The 22408-nt window shown below is 44.0% G+C and overlaps 2 protein-coding genes across 2 annotated transcripts in view; both read right to left on the reverse strand.

The window, feature by feature from the left end:
* Positions 1 to 479: 479 nt before the first annotated feature.
* LOC116943179 (dual specificity tyrosine-phosphorylation-regulated kinase 2-like) lies at positions 480 to 10036 on the reverse strand. The gene is made up of 9 exons (XM_076069924.1): positions 9687 to 10036; positions 8231 to 8366; positions 5206 to 5287; positions 4092 to 4258; positions 3445 to 3505; positions 3210 to 3327; positions 2698 to 2928; positions 1744 to 1973; positions 480 to 723 (listed from the first exon to the last, which is right to left on the reverse strand). The coding sequence occupies exons 1-8, from the start codon at positions 9842 to 9844 to the stop codon at positions 1787 to 1789; spliced, it is 1140 nt and encodes a 379-aa protein (XP_075926039.1). The 5' UTR covers positions 9845 to 10036; the 3' UTR covers positions 480 to 723; positions 1744 to 1786.
* A 6155-nt stretch (positions 10037 to 16191) lies between these two features.
* The window catches only part of LOC116941577 (uncharacterized), a 52045-nt gene continuing 45828 nt past the window's right edge, over positions 16192 to 22408 (reverse strand). Inside the window, exon 11 of the mRNA XM_076069026.1 lies at positions 16192 to 20505. Within this exon, the coding sequence (XP_075925141.1) occupies positions 20077 to 20505 (429 nt within the window). The 3' untranslated portion in view covers positions 16192 to 20076. The remainder of the gene's footprint in view (positions 20506 to 22408) is intronic.

A 22408-nucleotide genomic window follows, 5' to 3' on the forward strand; every position in this document is an offset into this window, starting at 1 on the left:
TACACGATGAAACTAAACTAATATATTTACAGTTATTATTATATACGAGTTAAAAACAAACTTGCATGAAAGTAAAACGTATTGCACATTTAAATCTTCTGCATTAATACTTTCACGGTGAGACGGCCTTCCTCTAAATTCAATACACAGTAAAACTAAACTAATATATTTACAGTTATTATTATATACGAGTTAAAAAAACATCCTTAGCTATTTCATTAACAGTGAGTCAAGAGAAAGGAGGGGGGGGGGTGTTTGTGTGTGTGGTGTGTTCTTGGTGGGTGATGGCTGGGTGGTGTGTGTGTGCATAGGTGGTGGGTGCGTGATGTGTGTAGGTGGATGGTGTGTGGGTGGGGTGTGTTCATGCGTTGGGTGTGTGTATGTGTGCGGTGTATGTGTGTGAGGTGTGTGTGGTGTGTGTTGTGGGTGGGTGGTGGGTGGGTGGGTTGTGTGGATGGGGTGTGTTCATGCGTTGGGTGTGTTTATGCGTGGGGTGTATGTGTGTGTGGTGTGTGTTGTGGGTGGGTAGTGGGTGGGTGGTCTGTGTGTGGGTGTGTGGGGTATGTCTGTGTGAGGTGTGTGGTGTGGATGGGGTGTGTGTGGGTGGGTGGGGTGTGTGTGTGGGGTGTGTGCAGGTGGGGTGGTGGGGGGTTGCAGGATGTCTTGGGGTCTGGTGTCTCTGCCTCTTCCATTCCAGGTGTCGACATCCCCCGGTGACGTTACCTGTTCCGGGCACAAACCCAGGGGAAGCATTGGGGTCATCAAGGGACAGAGCACTCAAGACACACAGCAGCAGGTCTCCAGTCGTGTCTCAAGATGCTGCATGACATCGTGCGACAAGGGAGTGGAACACCAACGAGAGAAGCAGCCAGCTGGATGCAGTGCAATACAAATTTGGATTTATCTTCTCCATGTAAAATTGGTGGGAAAGATATTTTGCGGTGACGTAATGTTCACATACATTTCCTCGGGATGATCATGTATTTTTAAGCTATGTTAATGAAAGATTCTGATTATTATGAAATAAATAGCTTACACCAAAACAGAACTCTTAGACAAAATAATCCTTTTCTTTTCCAATACAGATCTTTGGTCTTTTCTGAAATTGAACATTTATCTTGTTGATTGTACTTTAGCTGAAAGATTTGCATGCATTACGCGAGAGCTGAGCTTCTGTTAAAGATCTCAAAATAAGAGCTGAGTTATTGTTAACACTTATTATTGAATGTAATCTCTTACATAACATTATTTAATGCTTGCTTTTCAACATTCCGGTTTCCTGGAAAACAAATAAATTGGCATTTTTGCCACGTGACAACATCGTTTGATTGGCTGTCAGTAGAGGGAAAAGCTGAAAATTGTCAGATACCTCGACGATCTGACCCAAAAGTAACAAATAATGAATCTAACATTGGTCGTGAAAGCCGAGATATAATACTTTTTTTACCTTTTAACGTGCACAGTGCTCGCTCACTCTCACAACGCGAGAAACCACAGAACCACAATTATCCAAGCTCTGAGGTCCTCTATACGTCAAGGTGTTATCAGGACAAATAATGAGTGGCTTTAAATGTCGGAGGAAACTGGGGATCCGGAAAATAAAATCCCCATGCATGCGAGGCGAAAACCACTCAATCCCATCCAGACGGAACAGGTGGAGTCCACATTTTTGTTGTGCTGCCTTCTCCTGGCAAGCCAGGATACGGGTGCCCACGGAAAGGGAGCGACCCACCAAACCCTTACCTCCACTGTACTGGAGTGGTGGGGTGCGCCAACGATGGGGCCTTTATTCTTCCGCATTGCAGCAGCAATGCTTCCGGACAAATCTAAGAAATGTCCGGAGTCGCTGCCGCACACGGGCAAATCTCCGCCCAGGCCCCCTCGATGCCTTCGCTCCGGTGTTGGCGACAGCTTCACTGGTCGCTTGATGGCTGCGTTGGTATTCCAGGGCAGTGTAGAAACTGGCGTTCGAGCTGAAAGAGAGTTGCACGGGCCACTGTTATGCCTCTGTCTGCCTTTCTTTATTTGTGCAGAAACTTTCCTACTGCAATACAATTCCATTATTTATCCTACTGCTACTCCCTGGCCCTGCCCCCAGCCACAACCAGGTCTACCCCTATCAGAATATGTTCAGAATCAGAATATTTATTTAGACTATAGGAATATTATGACCTATAAAGCTCTTTTTTTTTACAGATGTCAAGTAGATCACTGCCCCTACACCTATCACTACCCCAAACCCTTCTGAAGATAAGAAAAGCCAAAGCATTTTCACACTCAAACGAGCAAGCAGAGTGGTGGGAATTCCACATTCTCATGGCAGGGGCCAATCTATAAATGAAAACCAATGTTAGAATGATGTCCAGTACTGCTGGACATCATACTGGACATCCGTGAAAAAGAGCTTCATAGCTCATCAAATTCCTCCAGTATAAATAAATATTCTGATTCTTTTCTAGAGTTATAGGCAGAGGAGAAGAGGAAGATCTGGAGCCTAGAGTTGAACAAGAGCATGAAGTCGACAATGAAGATGGCTGGGGAAGGACAGTTCCAGACTGCAGAGGAGAAAGAGCAACGTCTCAAAGAGAGCTGCATGCAGAGAGAAAGCATTGAGCAGGGAGAAACATCAAAGTCACTTCATAAGAACCTAACCAACACAAATATTCTTCAAGATGCAACGTGCACGTGGAGACTCACGATTGGCTCTTGGCTGACACAAAATCTTCATCGAGATCTGACCCAGAATCATTCGTCCATCTCTGCTCGCATTGGCTCACACGATCCACCTCCACGATCTCGTCCATTTTAATCGATGCGTCCACAGCATCCTGTTCATTGTGACTAGCATGGCTTTCGTCCTTGGTGTCGTCCTGAAGCCACCTGTGGTTCAAAGCTTCCTCAGGCGTGAGCCGGCGAGCGGGATCCCACCTGCCAAGATATGAACGGTGAATCGTCAGGGTTCATTTACCGTCTACATTTCTTCTAATAATGGGGTGGAGGTGTGGCACATGCAATTATTTACCTTCATTATGCAAACGAATACAAGAAGGCACAAGACATGAAATATTGCCCTGTTATGACACAAAGCCACTCCCTGTCAGTAAAACATCACTCCTAGTAATGTGCACTCTGTTTACGAGAGTGCTGATGGTGAACACGAAAATAATGATGAATTAAGATCATATGTAGACAGTACAGGTATATCTTACTCAAGGCATCCTTGAACAAAATCGATTAACTCTCTGTTCGTAGTCCGAAGCTTTTCCTTAAGAGAGGTGGTGCTTGGAACGACCTTCCTGCCGTTCACCCTGTGGCACCCTGTCTTGTCTGTGTTGGAGAGAAAATGAGTGAAACGGGTTTCTGAGGATTACGAACAAAGTACATTACGGCAATGCTTGCCTGGATAATTGTGACAACAGAAGTAGCAACCTCCCCTCCACTCACCGGTGTAAATGTCCATGTCGGTCGCAGCATCAATCATGGACCTTGGTGGGAGACCAAAAATCTGTGCACAGGTCACAGTGAAATTAATATACATGGGTTAGGTCATTGGACTTTGTGTATCGTAAACATGCATACAGTAGACTTCCTCAAATGTAAATGTCTCTAAAACTGAAACGTTTATTCACAAGGACTGCACATGCTTTTACAACATTACCATATATTTTAATTATTGGGTACTTAATGAACAAATATTGCCCATTAAAGTTACTTCATGAACCTCAGGGATGAACAATGAACCCGAAGAATGGAAAGGGTAATAGTCTGTCGCTCTGAGTGATGATTATCAACAAGGCCAAATCACATCATACGTGTCCAACTAGTGTCTGGTCACATTAAAGATATGTCTATTCTCTATGTACATACTGGCAGCAGAGCAACATTTGTTCCCATGGAATGAGGCCAAAAGTATAATTGCTCCACAGATTGCAATCCACGGCAGTCTCCTATATGGTTGTTAGCGACTAATGGACCATCACTCGGCGTTAGCATTGTGAGCCGGCTCAGCTAAAACTAAGCCATGGGCTCTGCTGTTGGTTGCAATTCAAATTCATAAATAATGAGATTATATTTTGGCATATTTCAGGTACCGTGATCATTTGGGCAATATAATCTCCTGTGGTCTGTAAGAGAGGGTAGCCAGAAGAGAGCTCAGCAATTACGCAGCCCAGGGACCACATGTCCACTGCGCAGGTGAGTTGGAGGCCCAGGAACATCTCTGGAGCCATGTATTTCCACGTTCCGAAACATCCGAAAACTGCGCACCACACACACATGGACAGCACCGATTGAGCGAGAAGGTCATGCACGTTATTTGTCCACTTAGATTTTTGAGTGCACACAGATTAAAATATTTACATTTTGTAGGATGGTAAAATTGGTCATTCTATCCAGCAGATGAATGTGGACCTTTCTAAAACTGGCTCAGAAATGGAAAAGTGTGAGCGGCACTCCAAGAGACGCTTTGACATTTGGTAAAAACGTTGTTTGCAAACACCTATTAAGGCCTGTATGACCTGATAGGGTCTCTATGGCTGAGAATAATAACTGAGTCACTAAGATTGTAGTGCATTGTAAAGCTGCTCACCATGCCACGTTTCCAAACGCACACACATACGAATAACAGGCGCCATTCGCCACTAAGCAGCAGTGACGTCACCACGGGACCTGTGCCAGGCCAGGTGCACTTTGAGGCCACGTGAAATGTCGAAGCCTCACTGACATATCACGAAAGATATCTAGGTGTCATGGGTTGACGAACTGAGATGACTGGCATATGCACCAACTATGCCCCCTCTGTGCCAACACACATATAAGACAAAGATCCCCCGTATAGCCTTAACAGACTGTTGGGGCAAGTGCTGTTAGCGAGCACTTATGAAGGCCGGCACGGCACACGAGGTGGTGGGGGGCCAGCAGCACGCCAGGCTGTTTTTGTCTCCCTAGTGGCGATGTTTACACACCGCACGAGGCGCTCATTTGGGGCTGAGTCGACCTCGGGGAGTCCCAGGACCGGTTCAGATAATCGTCACTGGTGTCGGCCGTGAGCGGGAATCGAACTCGGGGCGGCCGGGTGCGTAGCGCTAACCGCTGCACCGCGCTAACCGCTGCACTAGCGCTCCCCACTCGTATATTCACAAAGATTCACAAAGACGCACAGACACACACACCCTCACACGAAAAAACACAAGCAAAACTACTCACTTGGTTTCGTCATTTTGATGCTCGCGCCAAAATCAATGATCCTGATGTTGCCGGTTGCGTGGTCTTTGACCATGATGTTTTCCTAGGAAAAATAACAGGGGATAAAAGTGGTTAAGGTTCAAAAGTGCTCATGGCATGGATGGCCGGCGTGAACTCACCTCTGATTAATCAACACGTATAATTGTGCACTCTGCTAATTGCTACGGAGAGACGGGTACATTTTCGTCATTATATGAGAAGGCAATGATGACTAGGGATAAAACCCCGAGCCCCACGTGCACTGTAGAGTTTACATTAGCTCCAATAATATGTAACTTTTTTTTTATTTAAAGCTTTCGTGACTGCAGTAATTCATATTCTTAGTTTTTTCGGTAAAGTCACGTTGAAGAGAAACAACAAAATAATAAAATATATATAAAATATAATTTTACACGTTGAAGAGAAACAACAAAATAATAAAATATATAATATATTTTTCGTATATTTTATTATTTTGTTGTTTCTCTTCAACGTGACTTTACCGAAAAAACTAAGAATATAATATGTAACTGTTACAATCATATTACTTTAATGTTAATCGAATGACAGGAACTCGGTAATGTTAATTGACGTTTGACTGACTTATTGGTGGTAATGAAGATATTCACAATTAAGATTATGATATCAAAGTTGATTTCTATATTCAAAATACTTGGGTCTAGAAAATTAATAACACTGGTGCTCAATCCCTATTAACAGAGATATTTAGCTGCGGTGTTGTGAGGTGGAGGGTGTGCCTCGTCACTATTGCAGGTGTGAAGATGTTCAATTATTTTTTCCAGTTGTTTTTGTTAATTTTCAGTTTTTGCGCGGGAAATCTAATAATAATAAGATGGCGGCGGCCTCGTGGTTAGTCATTTTATTAACTTGTTTATTTTGATCAATCCAACTCGAATCAATAGATATAACGAATTTAAAGCTTTCGTGACTGCAAGCATTTATCTTTTTTGGGTTCTTTTGGTAAAGTCACGTAGAATGAGAATAAAATAATAAATTGATAAAATAAAATAACACAATAAAATTATCACGACGTTTCAGCCACAACACAAGCGGCCTTCATCAGGTGAAGGGACGAGACTGTCTGGAGGACAGCGCTGGAGCGAACACAGCCAAGCGCAGACCGCGACCTTTAAGCTGTGTGAGAAGAAACAGAGTGCCTTCTATGACCAGTCACAAGCTAATCCCTCAGTTATTTCAATGCTAAATTCTCCTGTTTGATTTGTACTAGGTACCTCTGTGGATGTGTAGGCTTTGACTTTAACATAGCCATTTCTGTGACCAGTCACAAGCTAATCACTCAGCTATTGCAATGCTAAATTCTATGCTAATTCCTTTGTCAAGGCGCTCTGTTTCTTCTCACACAGCTTAAAGGTCGCGGTCTGAGCTTGGCTGTGTTCGCTCCAGCGCTGTCCTCCAGACAGTCTCGTCCCTTCACCTGATGAAGGCCGCTTGTGTTGTGGCCGAAACGTCGTGAGAATTTTATTGTGTTATTTTATTTTATCAATTTATTATTTTATTCTCATTCTACGTGACTTTACCGAAAGAACCAATGAAGATATAACGGAGTTGAAAGATGATTAGAGCGTTTTGGTGATGAAAATAGAAGTAGCTTTTTTGTGAAAGTTGATAACATTTTGGTGTTATTGTACTCGTTGGTTCTATTCAGTAAAGTCACGTAAAAGTATAAAACAACAAAAAATAAAAAAATAACGACGTTTTGGCCACAACACAAGTGGCCTTCATCAGGTGAAGGGACCAGACTGTCTCGAGGACAGCGCTGGTCCCTTCACCTGATGAAGGCCACTTGTGTTGTGGCCGAAACGTCGTGAATTTTTTATTGTTTTAATTATTTTTTGTTGTTTTATACTTTTACGTGACTTTACCGAATAGAACCAAAGAGTATGGATCCTTGCAGTCACGAAAGCTTCAAATCTAGAATTGGTGTTATTGTGTTACATTGTGCGGTTCATTGCGAATGCACAAAATGGCCACGTTGTAGCAGCCATTTAATATTCACTTAATTTGGTGAACAGAATCGGCGTTACTGCAGAGGTTATATTCCTGATTAATAGTTGTTTTTATATGTTTATTGTCAGTAAAATTTGATTTGCCTAATTTGCATGTCAATATAATTCCATATTAAATATGTATTTATTATTAATAACTATATAAGTACACATTGTTTCGTTTATGCAGTGTTATCAGGGACTGTGGGAAGTTTAGGAGGCATTAAAGATGTTTTGGGGCAGATGTTTCTTGTTAAATATTAAAGATGTTTTGGAGCAGATGCTTCTTGTTAAATGTTAAAGAACATAATGTTAAATGTTATTCGACATGATAAGTGGCTGCTACCATAATTGAGATTTGGGAAGACTCCATGCTGAGAGATTGAGCTGTGGTCTTGTGACGTCGAGTCGCTCACTTCTCAGGAGGACGGAACACAGCGCGGATTATCTGTTCGTGTTCTACAAACTGTACTACTTGAATCACTCTCTATTTAGCCGACCTGTCCCCCTCGTTAGGATAAGTTACAGGTGCTTATCTCCTTTTCCTCGTGTCAGAAACTTGTCTAACATTGCCAATTGTAATTATCGCTTTTGAGTGTTGTGATTGTGACCAATGTAAATTAGAATCTCTTCAAATGAACTGCAGAGTGTATTCTCGAGCAAGAAGAGATTAGACAATGTCCTAGATTGAAACAAGTGTCGATTACTTTTTATACATTTAGCAAAACAATAGCATTATTGTTGTGCAATGCGGTATGAGGTGCAGGCTGTTTGGTTTTCAATTTTTTGAGTTACGAGAGAGGTCTTATTTTAGATTTGAAGCTTTCGTGACTGCAAGGATCCATACTCTTTGGTTCTATTCGGTAAAGTCACGTGACTTTACCGACTAGAACCAAAGAGTATAGGTCTTATTTTTCCACAGTTGCCTCAAGGCAACACATATCCATGAATGACGGCAGTATGCTTTTGTATTTACTTACCATCTTCAGGTCGCCATAAATGATGGCCTCCTTCTTAAGTTTTGCAAGGGCCCTCAACATGGATCTTGCATAGAGCCTGATTCTTGACGGTGCAAAGATCGTGAAGTTGTCCTGGAATTGATCAAAGAGGTCGATGCTGCAAGACAAGATATCGTCAATGGTTAGTCCACCTTCGACTATCTTGGTCAATGCTTAGGATCGCTTCATGAACTGGAGGAATTATGCTTTACAATAGATTAGGAGTTTTATCATGTAAAACCAAATTCAAATTTCTCCCAGGGGAATGATGATGAAACATGACCTGCATATTGGGTTTGAGAAATATAATAACATCAACTTATAACATGCACAGTAATCACTTCACTGTAATATGAAGAGAACAATTCTCAGACGTACGAGGAACCACAAACAGCAAGTCAACCAAAGTCATGAGCAGGCGCCAACAGATGCCTAAGCTCTGCGGTCTTGTACATATTAAGGTATTTTATAAAAAAAAAAATTGAGCGTTTACATGTTGGAAGAAACCGGAGCACCCAGACAAAAACCCACACTTGCGAGGGGGCAATACTGTATCCCGTACAGGTGTAACAGGTAGTCTACACTTTTGTTGTACTGCTCTCTACCGACAAGCCAGGGTATGGGCACCTCGACGCCCACGGTAGGGAGTTTCGCAAAATGTGTGTGACCCACCAAACCCTCGCCTCAGCAGTGCTGGATTACAGGCGGGCACCACCATCGCCTAGCTCATAGGGCTCGTTATGAGAATTTGCTGTTGCATCTGGTTTCATGATAAAGGTAATGGATGAGACAGGACGTTGCGGTAGGTAACAATGTTGTTTACAGATAACGAGAAACATCGTTTACTGTATTTGTAATTATTATGAAGTGCTATGTTTTAATGTGCTGTACAATGTAAAATGGTGGTAACCACTCAGCTCATATGTATTAAGTAAGGTGGGAGAGCATCGTTGCATCATAAACAGTTACGTGCCACGTTAAGGAGACACCCGTGTCCCTTTCATATTTTAAAAACTATCAATAAAGCCTTAACATGAAAGGGCTGGTACAATCCGATGGGTGGTGACATGGCCTAATGGCAGCATGATCCCCGCCTTTCGTCGAGGTTCATGGTTCGAATCCAGCAGGCTCCCTGATTAATGCAGCTGTAATAATACCACACACCGCGTCTGTCTCACAGCCGATGTTAAAAATTCGAAAATTACCCGAAAAATTAATTTATTGCCGTTGTACAACTTAGGAATCATCGCCCCCCTACTGGCAATCTAATGCCCCAGGTCACTGTTGAAAATGAGACTCATCCTGGTCTCTTGAGTTCTCACCTGGTCAAACAACATTTTTTTAAATCTGAATTTCATCAAATGTTACCTGCACGTTTTAAAAAAAATGCTTGAGATAAACACGATGTTGGCGCACAGATGTGATTTTTTTTACTTACGTCATGAGCTCCATAACGAAGCCGGGATGCTTTCTGAACATAAGATGTCCGATAAATCTAATAATGTAGTTATTTTCATTGTCCTTGGACTGCAACGCATTCATGATATGCGCCTCCCTTCTGCATTTCTGAAGGTCGTTTCTGTGGAGGGAATGCATCGGTGAGTCTCACCCCACTCTTAAGCCTTGCATATTTTTATGCATTATCACGCACATGGGATGGCGCGGTCAACAGAGCTCCAGAGTCATGGCTGTGAGCGCTTCATCCCGGTCAACGTCAACGTCGTCCCTGCCCGGTCGACGTGATCAGCGGCCAACTGGGGAGGCTGCACCAATCGGTTGGGAAGTTGTCGATGGTCGTTACCCGAAAGGGGTTACCACATCCCATCTCAGTGCGGTGAAAATGTTGCACCACTGGATTGTGATCACTGTGGTTTTTGAGCTATGTTAAGCGAGTAAGGTATAAAGTGTCCTGCTCCTCCAACCGAAACTGTGGACGATGTTGTGAAGCACTGTGGTCTGTGCTCCTTTAATGCGGAATTGCAAAAGTTGAAAAAAAATCTCTCCTGAAGACCCCTCGTGGCTAGCAGACCTCCTTGGCATTGGTATTTAGTGCCTGAACATGTTGCCATATAGAAGAATATAATATAATGGGCAAAAGGGCAGCACTCATCCCCGTTGTTGGTCAGTGGTGTGAACTCCACGTTCACGTGGCAGTAACCTTAAAAAATACATATTGCCTCTTCATGACAAATCAAACATCATTTTGATGGTGTTTGAAGACATTTATGAAATTATAAACTCATACAGAAACAGCTTCTGATGGAGATGGATACATGACCTGGCAGTCGCACGTTCGCCACTCGTTGCAGAGGTTCAAGGTTCGAATCAAGCAGCCGCCCTGATTAATACTGCGGGTGTATAACCATAATAATGCATGCTGTCTGCTTCGATGGATGCTAAAGATACCTGACGTAATTTGCAAGAGTATGCCACTGTGTGCTTGGAACTGGGTACAATGTTTGCCAATATGGAAACCTATACCACAAATTCCTCAATTTGTATTGTGCAATCATTGTCCCCCTACTGGCAGACTAATGCTCCAGGTCACTCTTGCAAATGAGACTAATCCTGGTCTCTTCAGTTCTCACGAGGTTAAACAAAATCAACTTTTAAATTGATTTTTTTTAAAGTTATGGTTCTCTTCACAAATTCATATATATTTTTTTTAACGTGGTTCATGTCTTTGTTCAAACTTACCTAGAAGTGTGCTCTAGCACCTTGATGGCCACTTCTCTTTTCGTCTTGTGGTCCAGGCATCGGAGCACCTGCCCAAAGGACCCCTTCCCAAGTACATTCAGTACTTGGAACCGGTACACCAGGTGTTCACCCGTGATCTAGAACAAGATTACACAAGTGTTCAGTACTCAAGCAGGGCCGTCTCTGAGTGCTCAAACATTACTCAGTCTAAACACACGGCTCATTCAAGTTCTCATTTCTTAGTCACTGGTCTGACATTCCCACACTCATGAACATCTTCTTTGGTTCTTTCGGTAAAGTCACGTAGAATGAGAATAAAATAATAAAATAAAATAACACAATAAAATTCTCACGACGTTTTGGCCACAACACAAGTGGCCTTCTTCAGGTGAAAGGAACAAACCTGTCGGGACGACAGAGCTTCAATGAACGTTGTTAAGATTCGTAGCGTCTTTTAAGCTGGTTTGGAAAAGTGACACCTCACTTATTTTATTACTTTATTCTCATTCTACTTGACTTTACCGAAAGAACCAAAGAAGATGAATCCTTGCAGTCATGAAAGCTTTAAATCGAAACTCATGAACATGTCTGAGCTTTCCCTGATGTCTCTGCCAAATACATCTTTACCTCACACTGGAAACCACTAAATCATTCTATGAAAAGTGTGGGTTATAGAATGTCCTTTATCTGTATTTATGATGACAAAGATAGTCACCACATCTCGCGCTTTGAGTGCACTTCTGCGGCCGTCTGGAATGCTCTTCCTTCCGATATTAGGAAGCCACTGGAGCGATGCACTGTTAAATCTAGATTTAAAACTCAAGATCACAGGTGTCACTTTTACATAGCCATGTTCATTCAATTCCCACATTCCACCCACACAGTGAGTGGCCTCACTCTGTAGGCCCTGCATACTATACTCATAGGCCCATTCTAGGCTATGCCAACCCCACCCACTACTCAGGTAGCCCCACCTTTTGATCGTATCAATAGTTGAGCATTAGGCCAGAAGATTTTAATCGAGATAAAATCCACATTTCTTTTTGTAGTTGCTTTGTGGCACCAGGAGAACCTTTCTGAAAATGTCCAAAACTAGGACGTTGAGTAGCTTAACGTTTTAGTGTTCTTCACACATAAAATCATTAGCAACTTATTAGGTATACACGTGCGTGTAAGGGATGTTGTGGTTTATAGTTGAATGCATTATTTAGTTCCAATGAACATGGCCCATATTGGAGAGTCTTACCGGAATGTAGTGGCCGTCGACGTCATCGTAGCCATCATTGGAAGGGCCATTTCGTTCCGAACGAATCTTGAAATAAAAAACTTCATTGAAACACAATATTTCTTGACGTTCCTGCACTGTCATTCTGTCTTTGAATTTGTCCAAGACTTCTGCACACGCACACATGCCCAGAGACACACATGGTCATTCATGCACATATACATGTGTGCAACAAACGTTATTACGATCACAAATGAATCAAGCACATCATGTTACACTTAACAAAGAGACTCGATTTGGGCCTCTTGTATATGTGCTCTTAACGGATTTGTAAAGCCATTTAGGGATCGGTCTTCTAGATAGATATGATGTGTGTTTGTTATAGAGGAGTGTGGCAGTAATTCATGTGGTGAATGATGCTGAATTAAGTGGAGTAAAAACCTTGTGGTGTGCAGCTCATCCCTGCCACTGGGAAGACGACTTCATCCGATGGAGTTGCCTGTTTTTGTCACACAGATGCGCACAGAGAGGCACGCATGAACATGCCGGAAAGCACACAGACATGGACATGTATACAGACACAGTGGTACACACAGAAACACCCACTGAGAGACTGCTTGTGGAAGGGCCTAAATCGCAGAGAGCTCTCAGAGGATTACCCTAGAGGGTAATTTTTGGCCTGCACTTCCGCGAGAACATGAAACGGTGCCCATATTCCCAGAAGCTAATGGTCAGTTCCATTAAAGATTTAAAACTGCATTTTCCATTGATTTCTTATTTACAAAAATATGACTGAAGGGTCAATTGTTGAAGGTATTTTATTAAACTGGTTACAGGTCACGCACCTGACCGCATTCATGAAGTCCAAGTAGACCATTGTGTGCTGTGTAGTAAGCTTTTGTGTGTTTGTGTCCTGGTAGGTTCACGAGTACTAGACTCCCTTATTGCGAACTGAGCTGATAAGCATTGCCTTGACTGTGTCGTGAGTCTAACGGGTGTATGCGTGTCTGTACCATTAGTTCAAAGCAGCCAGTCATGGTCCTGATTACCGCACCCCCATTTCGAGTGCACCACCGTACTAGTTGTCACAGATGTTTACTAACAGCACTTGCCCCAGTCTATAGAGCTTACACGAGTTGGGGGGGGAAGGATCTTCTTGTGGAGCCACTCAAAACCATCACCTTACCCTACATTGCAGGGGTCACTAAAAAGATCTCCAAAATCCTGAATAAACACAAGATCCAGGTCTGATTCAACACAGTACATAAAATCCGTGATTTAGTTCCATCTGTAAAAGATGCTGTTCCAGACATACAGTACCCGGGCGTTTACAAACTAAAGTGCTTCTGTGGTAGTAGCTACATTGGAGAAACCAAAAGACATATCTCGGACCGCATCCGCGAACATAAAGCAGACTTGAAACACGGTAGGACGAACTCCTCTGCCGTGGCAGATCACTGTTATAATTCAGTGGGCTCACATGACATTGACTTCTCCAAGACGGAGGTTCTTTGCAAACCAACCGGCTACCATGAGAGATTCGTTCATGAGGCCATTCACATATACAAGCACAGAGACAATTTCAACCGAGAAGATGGATTCTGGCTTAGTAACCACTGGAAAGATGTTTTAAATCATTTCTGTTCTTAATTAATTGTATTTTTACGATGACCTTCAGACCGCAGCTCTTTCGCCAGCATTGACTCTTAATACCTCTCACACCACGGTTAATGGTATGGTTTTACAACATGGAGTATAATAGCGCCTCGCAGCTGTCTCTCTCCCCCTCCTTTGTTCCGACCATGGACGAACTCGTCCGTCTGAACGGGGCCCGTAGCTATCCGTGGTGCTAAAGTTGAGGGTAAGAATCCACCCATTTTTTCGCCATATAGCATTGTGATATATAACGACTTATTGTTGGTAGCTTAGCTGATTGGAGAATATAGAGTTTATTGATAACATTAAGGTAATTTATATTTTAGTTTTTTATTGGTTCACTATATAGTACTGTGAATAGCTCAGATGTGTAGGCCTTGACTTCAACATAGTCATTTCTGTGACCAGTCACTAGCTAATCACTCAGTTATTTCAATGCTAAATTCGCCTAGTTATTTCAATGCTAAATTCTCCTGTTTGATTTGTACTAAGTGCCTCGATGAATGTGTATGCTCTGACTTTAACGTAGCTATTTCTGTGAGCAGTTACAAGCTAATCACTCAGCTATTTCAATGCTAAATTCTATGCTAATTCCATTGTCAAGGGGTGTCTCTGCGGATGTGTATGCTTTAACTTAGCTATTTCAATGCTAAATTCTATGCTAATTCCATTGTCAACGGGTGCCTCTGCGGATGTGTATGCTTTAACTTTTAACATAACTATTTCTGTGACCAGTCACAAGCTAATCATTCAGCCATTTCAATGCTAAATTATATGCTAATTCCTTTGTCAAGGCGCTTTGTTCCTCTCACACAGCTTAAAGGCCGTGATCTGAACGTGGCTCTTTCACTCCAGCGCTGTCCTACCAGACAGTCTCGTCCCTTCACCTGATGAAGGCCGCTTGTGTTGTGGTCGAAACGTCGTGAGAATATTATTGTTATTTTATTTGATCAATTTATTCTTTTATTCTCATTCTACGTGACTTTACCGAAAGAACCAAAGAAGATACGTTATATTTTTATTGTTTTATATATATTTTATTATTTTATTGTTTCCCTTCTACGTGACTTTACCGAAAGAGCTAAGAATATGAATTACTGCAGTCACGAAAGCTTTAAATCAAAATTACATGATACGTTGTCTACAATACATGCTTGTATGTGTATGGGGCCGTCCATAAATGACGTCACGCGATTTTGGACGATTTTTGACCCCCCCCCCTCCTCGTCATACGGCGTCACAAAAAGTCAGACCCCCCCTCAAATATGACGTCACAAAGCTCTGCCCCCCCCCCAACCATGTTTCCATTTTGAAAAAAAACATGCTTCAAATCGCTTTAAACTATTGTTATTGTAGTGCGTATTGAATGTAGCGCTGCACTCTGATGTTGTAGGAGAAAACATTTATTAAAACGTCTATTTAATTAAGTAGAACTTGTCTAAATTTATTTAAAGTTGCGCATTTTGATGTGACGTCACAATTCTCACCCCCCCCCCCCTCGTCACATCGTCACAAATGTCTGACCCCCCCCCCCCCCACTAGGTGCGTGACGTCATTTATGGACGGCCCCTATATTATACGTATGCGAGTCCATATTATTATAAATCATATCCTTATATTTCATGCCATTATGAATCTCAATGTTCGTCCTATACAAAGTCCCATCAAAAGGGAGAAACACAGACAAAAAATATATTTGTTTTGCCCGTATTGATACGACTCTACACCGTATGGACCTGAACACTCAATTTCCCTGTACAAGAATACATGTAAGAAATATGGGTTGACAGGTATGATATATGGATACGTACACATTAAAATTGACCCCTCCGCCCCCGTGATGTCTGCGTGCCGAGTGAGTATTTGGCATCGCGTGACGGCTGTGGCACTGAGAGTGATGCCCACAAAGTTGTAACACCTCGTCCAGGTAGCACTCTTTGTGTTTAACTGTCGGCAATGTGGACGAACTGGCGCTGTAACGTGACATAATGAATCCGTGACAGATTGTATGAAAAATGATGTCAATGCAGAGGGAATTCACTATGACCCGCGATTATTCATTCATTCTGTCGCAGATTCATGATATCATGTTACATCGTTTCTGCGGCCGTCTGATCATTCATTCTGTCGCGGATTCATGATATCATGTTACATTGTTTCTGCGGCCGTCTGGAACGCTCTTCCTTCCGATATTAGGGAGCCGCTGGAACTGTGCACTTTTAAGTGATCTGGATTGAAAACTCATTTCTTTAGAACTGCTTTTTTGTGTTTAGTTTGTTGTCCTTCCCCCGCACCCCCCCCCCCCCACCCCGATTGGCATGGTTGGATACGTACAATGCGAAAGAAGTTCGACAAACATACGTGGTGATGTGCTGAAACTTTATTAAGGGGTTACATGTTATATGCAGAAGAGACTACACCGAGCCCTACAAGGCATCTACTGCAACACCACACATAAACATGGAGCCAAACATGCTGTCTCACACTGAGCTGTGAATAAAGTGACTAAAGCACAAATCCTAACTCACGGGAAAATTCGACAAGAATGGAACCTGCCCTCTGCTTACATACAATCGCAACATTATCTTAACCCATGAGACAAGAGGATTGGTCGATACCAACTGGGGTGGCAAATGCTGAAGGGATGATGGACAGAAACCTAAACACAGCGCCATTGTCAGGCTTTACTCTTTGGTTCTTTCGGTAAAGTCACGTGGGTATAAAATAAAAAAAATAAATCACGACGTTTCGGGCGCAACACAAGCGTCCATCGTCAGGTGGGAAAGCTTGGTTTGAGCTACACCCATTTCAAACCTTTTAAAACAGTCTGCCTCAGCAGCAGACTATCGCTTTCCCACCTGATGATGGACGCTTGCGTTGCACCCGAAACGTCGTGATTTATTTTATTTTATACCCACGTGACTTTACCGAAAGAACCAAACAGCATGGATTCCTGCAGTCACGAAAGCTTCAAATCAAGATTGTCAGTCTTAGTTTCATATGCTGTAGATGTTTCATATCAAGGTCAAGGCGCAGGCCTGAAATTGCTTGCTCACATCACTGGTGGAAGGAGGGCCTTGAATAGAGGGATCTTGGTTCTTTCGGTGAAGTCACGTAGAAGGGAAACAATAAAATAATAAAAACATAAAACAATAAAATGTTCTTGCTGTGGTTTTCACACCTGATGATGATTGCTTGTGTTGCAGTCGAAACGTCGTGATAATTTTATTGTTTTATATTTGTATTATTTATTTGTTTCCCTTCTACGTGACTTTACCGAAAGAACCAAGAATAAGAGGGATCTTAATTAAATAGATGAGCATCTTCGGCCTACTCTTCCACGCAGGTCAGACGTCTTAGAAGAGGTGGAAGTACTCACACTTCACCTCTACGTGAGTTTTTTTTTTATCTCCAAAATGATATTATCATATTCTACAATTTTTCAAACTGTTTTATTAAAAGTTATGTGGTGACCTTACTATTATACATAGTTGTGATCGAGAGATTAAGTAATTACAAAATAATTTTATTCTTGGTTCTTTCGGTAAAGTCACGTAAAAGAAAAATAATAAAAATAAAACAATACAATTCCCACGACGTTTCGATTGCAACACAAGCAATCATCATCAGGTGTGAAAACCACAGCAAGAACATTTGCAGAACAGACTACACCGAGTGGCGTTTTTTTCAAATTTAACATGCTTCAAATCGCTTTAAACTATTGTCATTGTAGTGCGTATTTATTGTGGCGCTGCACACTGATGTTGTAGGAGAAAACATTTATTAAAAGTCTATTTAATTAAGTAGAACGTGTTGTCTATATTTATTTAAAATTGCGCATTTTGATGTGATGTCACATTTCTCAACCCCCCCCCCCCCAGGTGCGTGACGTCATTTATGGACGGTCCCTATAACCTATTAACAGACTTGATTTGAAGCTTTCGTGACTGCAGGAATCCATACTCTTTGGTTCTTTCGGTAAAGTAACGTAGGTTACCGAAATAACCAAAGATTATGAACAGAACTGTTGGGGCAAGTGCTGTTCGCGAGCACCTATGAAGGCTGGCACGGCACACGAGGGGGTGGGTAGCCAGCAGCCACACCCGGTAGTGTTTGTCTCCTCAGTAGCGATGTTTACGCACCACACCAGGTACCCAGTAGATGAGTTGACCCAGGGGAGGCCCCGGGACAGATGTAGATAATCGTCATTGGTGTTGGGCGTGAGCAGGAATCAAAATTGGGTCGCTGGGTTCATAGCGCATTGATCGTAGCACTATTCCTCCCCACTCACGGACAAACAACCGCCACTAATTGGTGGTGGCGTCACCACGACGCTTGTGCCAGGCTACGTGCACGTTCAGGCCACGTGAAGTGTCGAACGCCCACTGGCAGGAGGTCACGGGGCAGACCCAGCAGGTGCCACGGGTCGACTGAGATGCCAAACACACGCACATAGACACCCGCTTTGGATCATCATCGTCATCTTCGTCGGCAAGTACAGTATTTATTCAGTATTTATACGATTTATTGTCTGCGAACGCTTTTGTATCGGGTTTTAATAATCTTATTTCAATTACTTGGTTTTTAGTGTACGAGGCATATAGCACAGTACTTTATTTAAATTGTGACATTGTCTATTATTTGGTTGCCGTGTACCTAACCTCATTATTTATGTAAGGATTAAATATTGACTTTTGCGGTTTTGGCTTGAGTGGCACTTTCCAAGAACGTAACCCCCCCCCCACCCCCGCGATATTCAAGGGTCACCTGTACTGCTATCCTGCACGCCCATTGCAATTTATTGTATGAGGCACACCGTAGTGCCGCCTCTCCACGATCCACGAAGCCCTTCTCCGTGTCACTGGGTTACAGGAACGCATCTTCTGCATCACAACCACTGCACTCAAATGTTCAACTGCGGCTCCTCAATGTTCCTCAAACATTGTCCACACACGCTCACCTAGAAGGGGATTGTGGTGTACGAAGTGGTAAACCAGGATAATAAAGTACCGTGGAGTGGGCATGGGGATCGCCCAGGACGGGAATAAATAGAGAGAGAGGCTAAGGAAGGCAGCCGCCACAATGAATGGGAACAATACCAGGAGGACAAAGTAGAGGGAACACACCTAATATGGGGGTGGCACACAACATTAAGTTCAATCTGCCGGAATGCAACCATGAGAGCAGAACTTGGCGAGGTCAGCCTGTCGATTGCTCAAGAGCTGCAGGATCCGGCCCGAAGTGAAAGGAGTGGCAGCGAGCTGTGGCATGGCTTACATGGCATTGTCCATGATGACCTCTTTGACTTGAACCGCAAGTGTCCTATGAGTGAAGGACACATCAGGGGTTACAACTGTTGTTAATCAGGATGGACACGAGAGTGCTTATTGGCCCCTAGATACGAATCATCACTGGTGCTGAGCCTGTCACTCTTGTTTCGGTGCATCTATGATCTATTGTAACAGCTGTGTGTTGCCTGGTCTGTCTTCCCGTAAAAAAAACACGCATTAATCCCTTCGTTTCTTCATCCATCGGTTCCTGGAGCCGAGGTGGCATTCGGTGGTCACTCCTTGCCATTGGTCAGTAACCGATTTGTTTCACCAAGTAAGAGCCCGTTGGGAAACGCAAGTGTCATTTGAAAGTGAGACCAGGTGTTCATCGAAGACACCGCAACGCCATGCGTTTTCCATAAGCGAAGCTCATCCGTCACCTGTCGGGTGCCGTATTCACAGCAATGCCTTGTTTGTCAACACTGGCCTTAATTAATTCATGATTGGAAACATAACAGTGTGGCCTGTGGCTCGGAGAGAGGCGGCTAGAGTTTAAAACTTGAGTTAGAATATTTGATTAGGGTTAGCATTAAAGGATTCCTTGGGTTAATGCTGGGGTAAGGAATGAGTTATGGCAAGGGCTTTGCTAAGCTAGGGCTCGTATTGTATTGCATTAGGACTAGGTTTTATTATGAAAGGGGTTAGGGATTTGGTTTTGACTTCTTCTTTCGCAAAGCAACAATTGCAATTTCACATTCAGGTGGTCAAGCCAGATATGTTTGAGACGGGGGGATACGTGAAGGATTAGCATTACTGTTACCACAAACGCTCGGTATATGTTTCAGTCAAGGCTTTCTGTTCAAGGTTATTACTTGAGCCAAGATAACGGTTTGAGCTTCGCGCATGGTGTCATATCCAACCCTCGACTCGCCGGCAATTTCCACGTGGCACAATTGTCCCAGCATCAGCGCCACCGCCCCTTACGAGAGCTTGTAGCGTCGGTGGACGTTGAGGTGGCTTTTGAGGCTGCTCAGGTCGAGGAACGCACGGTTGCACTCGGAGCACTGGAAGGGCTTCTCGCCCGTGTGCATGTATTGGTGACGCTTGAGACTGCAGTAGTATGAAAAGTTCTGCCCGCACACGCTGCAGCGGTACGGCCTCTCGCCCGTGTGCGTGCGCTGGTGCGCCTTCAGGTTGCCGCTGTGCGAGAAGCTCTGGCCGCACACCTTGCAGCGGAAGGGCTTCTCGCCCGTGTGCGTGCGCTGGTGCGACTTGAGGTGGGCGCTCTGCGAGAACGCCTGCCCGCACGTCGCGCAGCGGTACGGCCGCTCGCCCGTGTGCGTGCGCAGGTGCGTCTTGAGGTTGCCGCGCTGCGAGAAGCGCTGGGCGCACACGCCGCACCGGAACGGCTTGCCGTCTTCGCCGTCCGCAATCGCCGGCGCAGGAACCGGCGGCACGCGATGCCGCCGCGCCAACTCAAAGGTCGGCACGTGGTTCACGGCGGCGGCAGGAGGTAGAGTGTCGCTCCTGGACGGTGGCTCGTCCTGCCTGCGAATGTGGTCTTCAGCGAGCGGCTTGGGCAGGTACGCGGCACACAGGGGCGGGACTGTGCAGCCAGTGTCGATTTGTATTTTGTCGACCGGCAGCTGTTGTTGTTGTTGCTGCTGCTGTTGAAGCCAGGGATAGGAGTCAACATTGGCAGCATTCGTTAGGTCCAGTCCCATCTCCTGAAGCGAGGTCACTTGTTGGATGACGAAGCCCGAATTACCTTGGGAAAGATAATCAGAGAAGTCACTTTAGACGTCATGTTGTGGATATGTTTTATTTTGTGGCCACGACAGGTGAGTAGGGAAAAATCAATTACTGTGACGATGATCAGACATGTATGTTCTCTAGATTTTGGTGCTTTCGTGACTGCAGGAGATACTCTTTGGTTTTTTCGGTAAAGTCACGTAGAAATAAGACGTAATAAAATAACATACTATACTAATACTATAACATAGTATTATGTTATTTTATTATGTCTTATTTCTACGTGACTTTACTGAAAAAAAACAAAGAGTATGTATGTTCTCTGCCTTCACCAACCCGCACTGACTAGAACAATGAAGTATGGTCAAATAACTCCCATGACCTGACCAACGTGGGGTTGTCTTCATTCAGCAGCGGATTGAAAAAAGGGCAGTACTTGTCCATTAGGCATGCACGGCTGTCTTTGTCTTGAGGGGGAGCAGTGGCGTAGTGGTTAGCGCACTGCAATACCAATCTGGCGACATGGATTTGATTGCCAGCCATGGCGAAAATAAGTATCTAAGGATTCTTGAAATGGTCCTGGGACCCTTCACCCAGGTTGACTTGGCCTTATACGAGTACCTGTTGCAGTGTGATGACGGCACTGGACTGGAGAAACAAAGGCGTGAATATAATTGGAGACAATTTTAACCACGGCAGATTTCGCCGTATACGAATAGCAAAAAGATACATTCCCACACAAACAATTGAGTGCACGTATCTGCGTGAGAATCAACATTAACCGAGTAATGCTTGCATCGTCGCACCTCCACGCGGTAAGACATTTGTTTATTTTCAACTCATCTTTACCTCCGCACGCGTCTCTTTCCATCCTGGGCGGCGTCTGGCTGGGACTGGAGTCTCTCGTGTCCGACGTGGGACTCTGATGATCACCGTCTGAATGGCAGAAGGCAACGGCCGTGTGGATTAACGCAGGCATTTAAATGGCACTGCTGCATCTCAGGATGAGCCAGGGGAAGTTCTTTCTCACAGGTGCCCAGCCCGAAGCTTGGATAATTACAGAAGACTTTACGTAGATCAAGTGAACGATCGTTGTGTAAACGTGAACAAAATAACAGAAGATGGAAATAGCAATCATGGAAAATATAAATATACTGCGCCCCCCCCGCCACCCCCACTTTTTTCCTTTCGTCAGTTGAGATAAGACAGACCCAGAAGAGGAGAGGTTGTCACCCCAACACATAAAGCCGCATGTATGTTATATGATTTATTAGCATGGGTCCATTTCCAAAGCCCCCCCCCATACTCCCCCTAGAATGTTGGTTACTTCCTCCCGGCCCATCTTCCCCCCCCCCCCCCATAAACATAAGCTTCCATTCACCCCCCCACCCCCCCCCCCCGTCAGAAAATCCCCTCAGGGTGTGTAGCGTGCATTCCTTCCCAACACCTATACATGTTCAAGCGCCACAAGTCCCCCCCCCACCCCGCCACCCTCGGTTTTTCTGTACCCCTCCGCAGAAACCATCGACACGTTGTATCGGGCTTGTGCGCTTACCATAA

The sequence above is a fragment of the Petromyzon marinus genome, chromosome 1 (assembly GCF_048934315.1).
Source record: "Petromyzon marinus isolate PM22_M1 ecotype Great Lakes invasive population chromosome 1, UKy_Petmar_22M1.pri1.0, whole genome shotgun sequence".
NCBI lineage: Eukaryota > Metazoa > Chordata > Hyperoartia > Petromyzontiformes > Petromyzontidae > Petromyzon > Petromyzon marinus.

Coding starts and splice junctions, on each gene's coding strand:
- LOC116943179 (XM_076069924.1), bottom strand. CDS start 9,844: ATGCATTCCCTCCACAGAAACGACCTTCAGAAATGCAGAAGGGAGGCG. Junction 3,328..3,444: donor CGACATGGACATTTACACCG/GTGAGTGGAGGG, acceptor TCTCCAACACAG/ACAAGACAGGGTGCCACAGG. Junction 1,974..2,697: donor GTGTCAGCCAAGAGCCAATC/GTGAGTCTCCAC, acceptor ACTCTCTTTCAG/CTCGAACGCCAGTTTCTACA.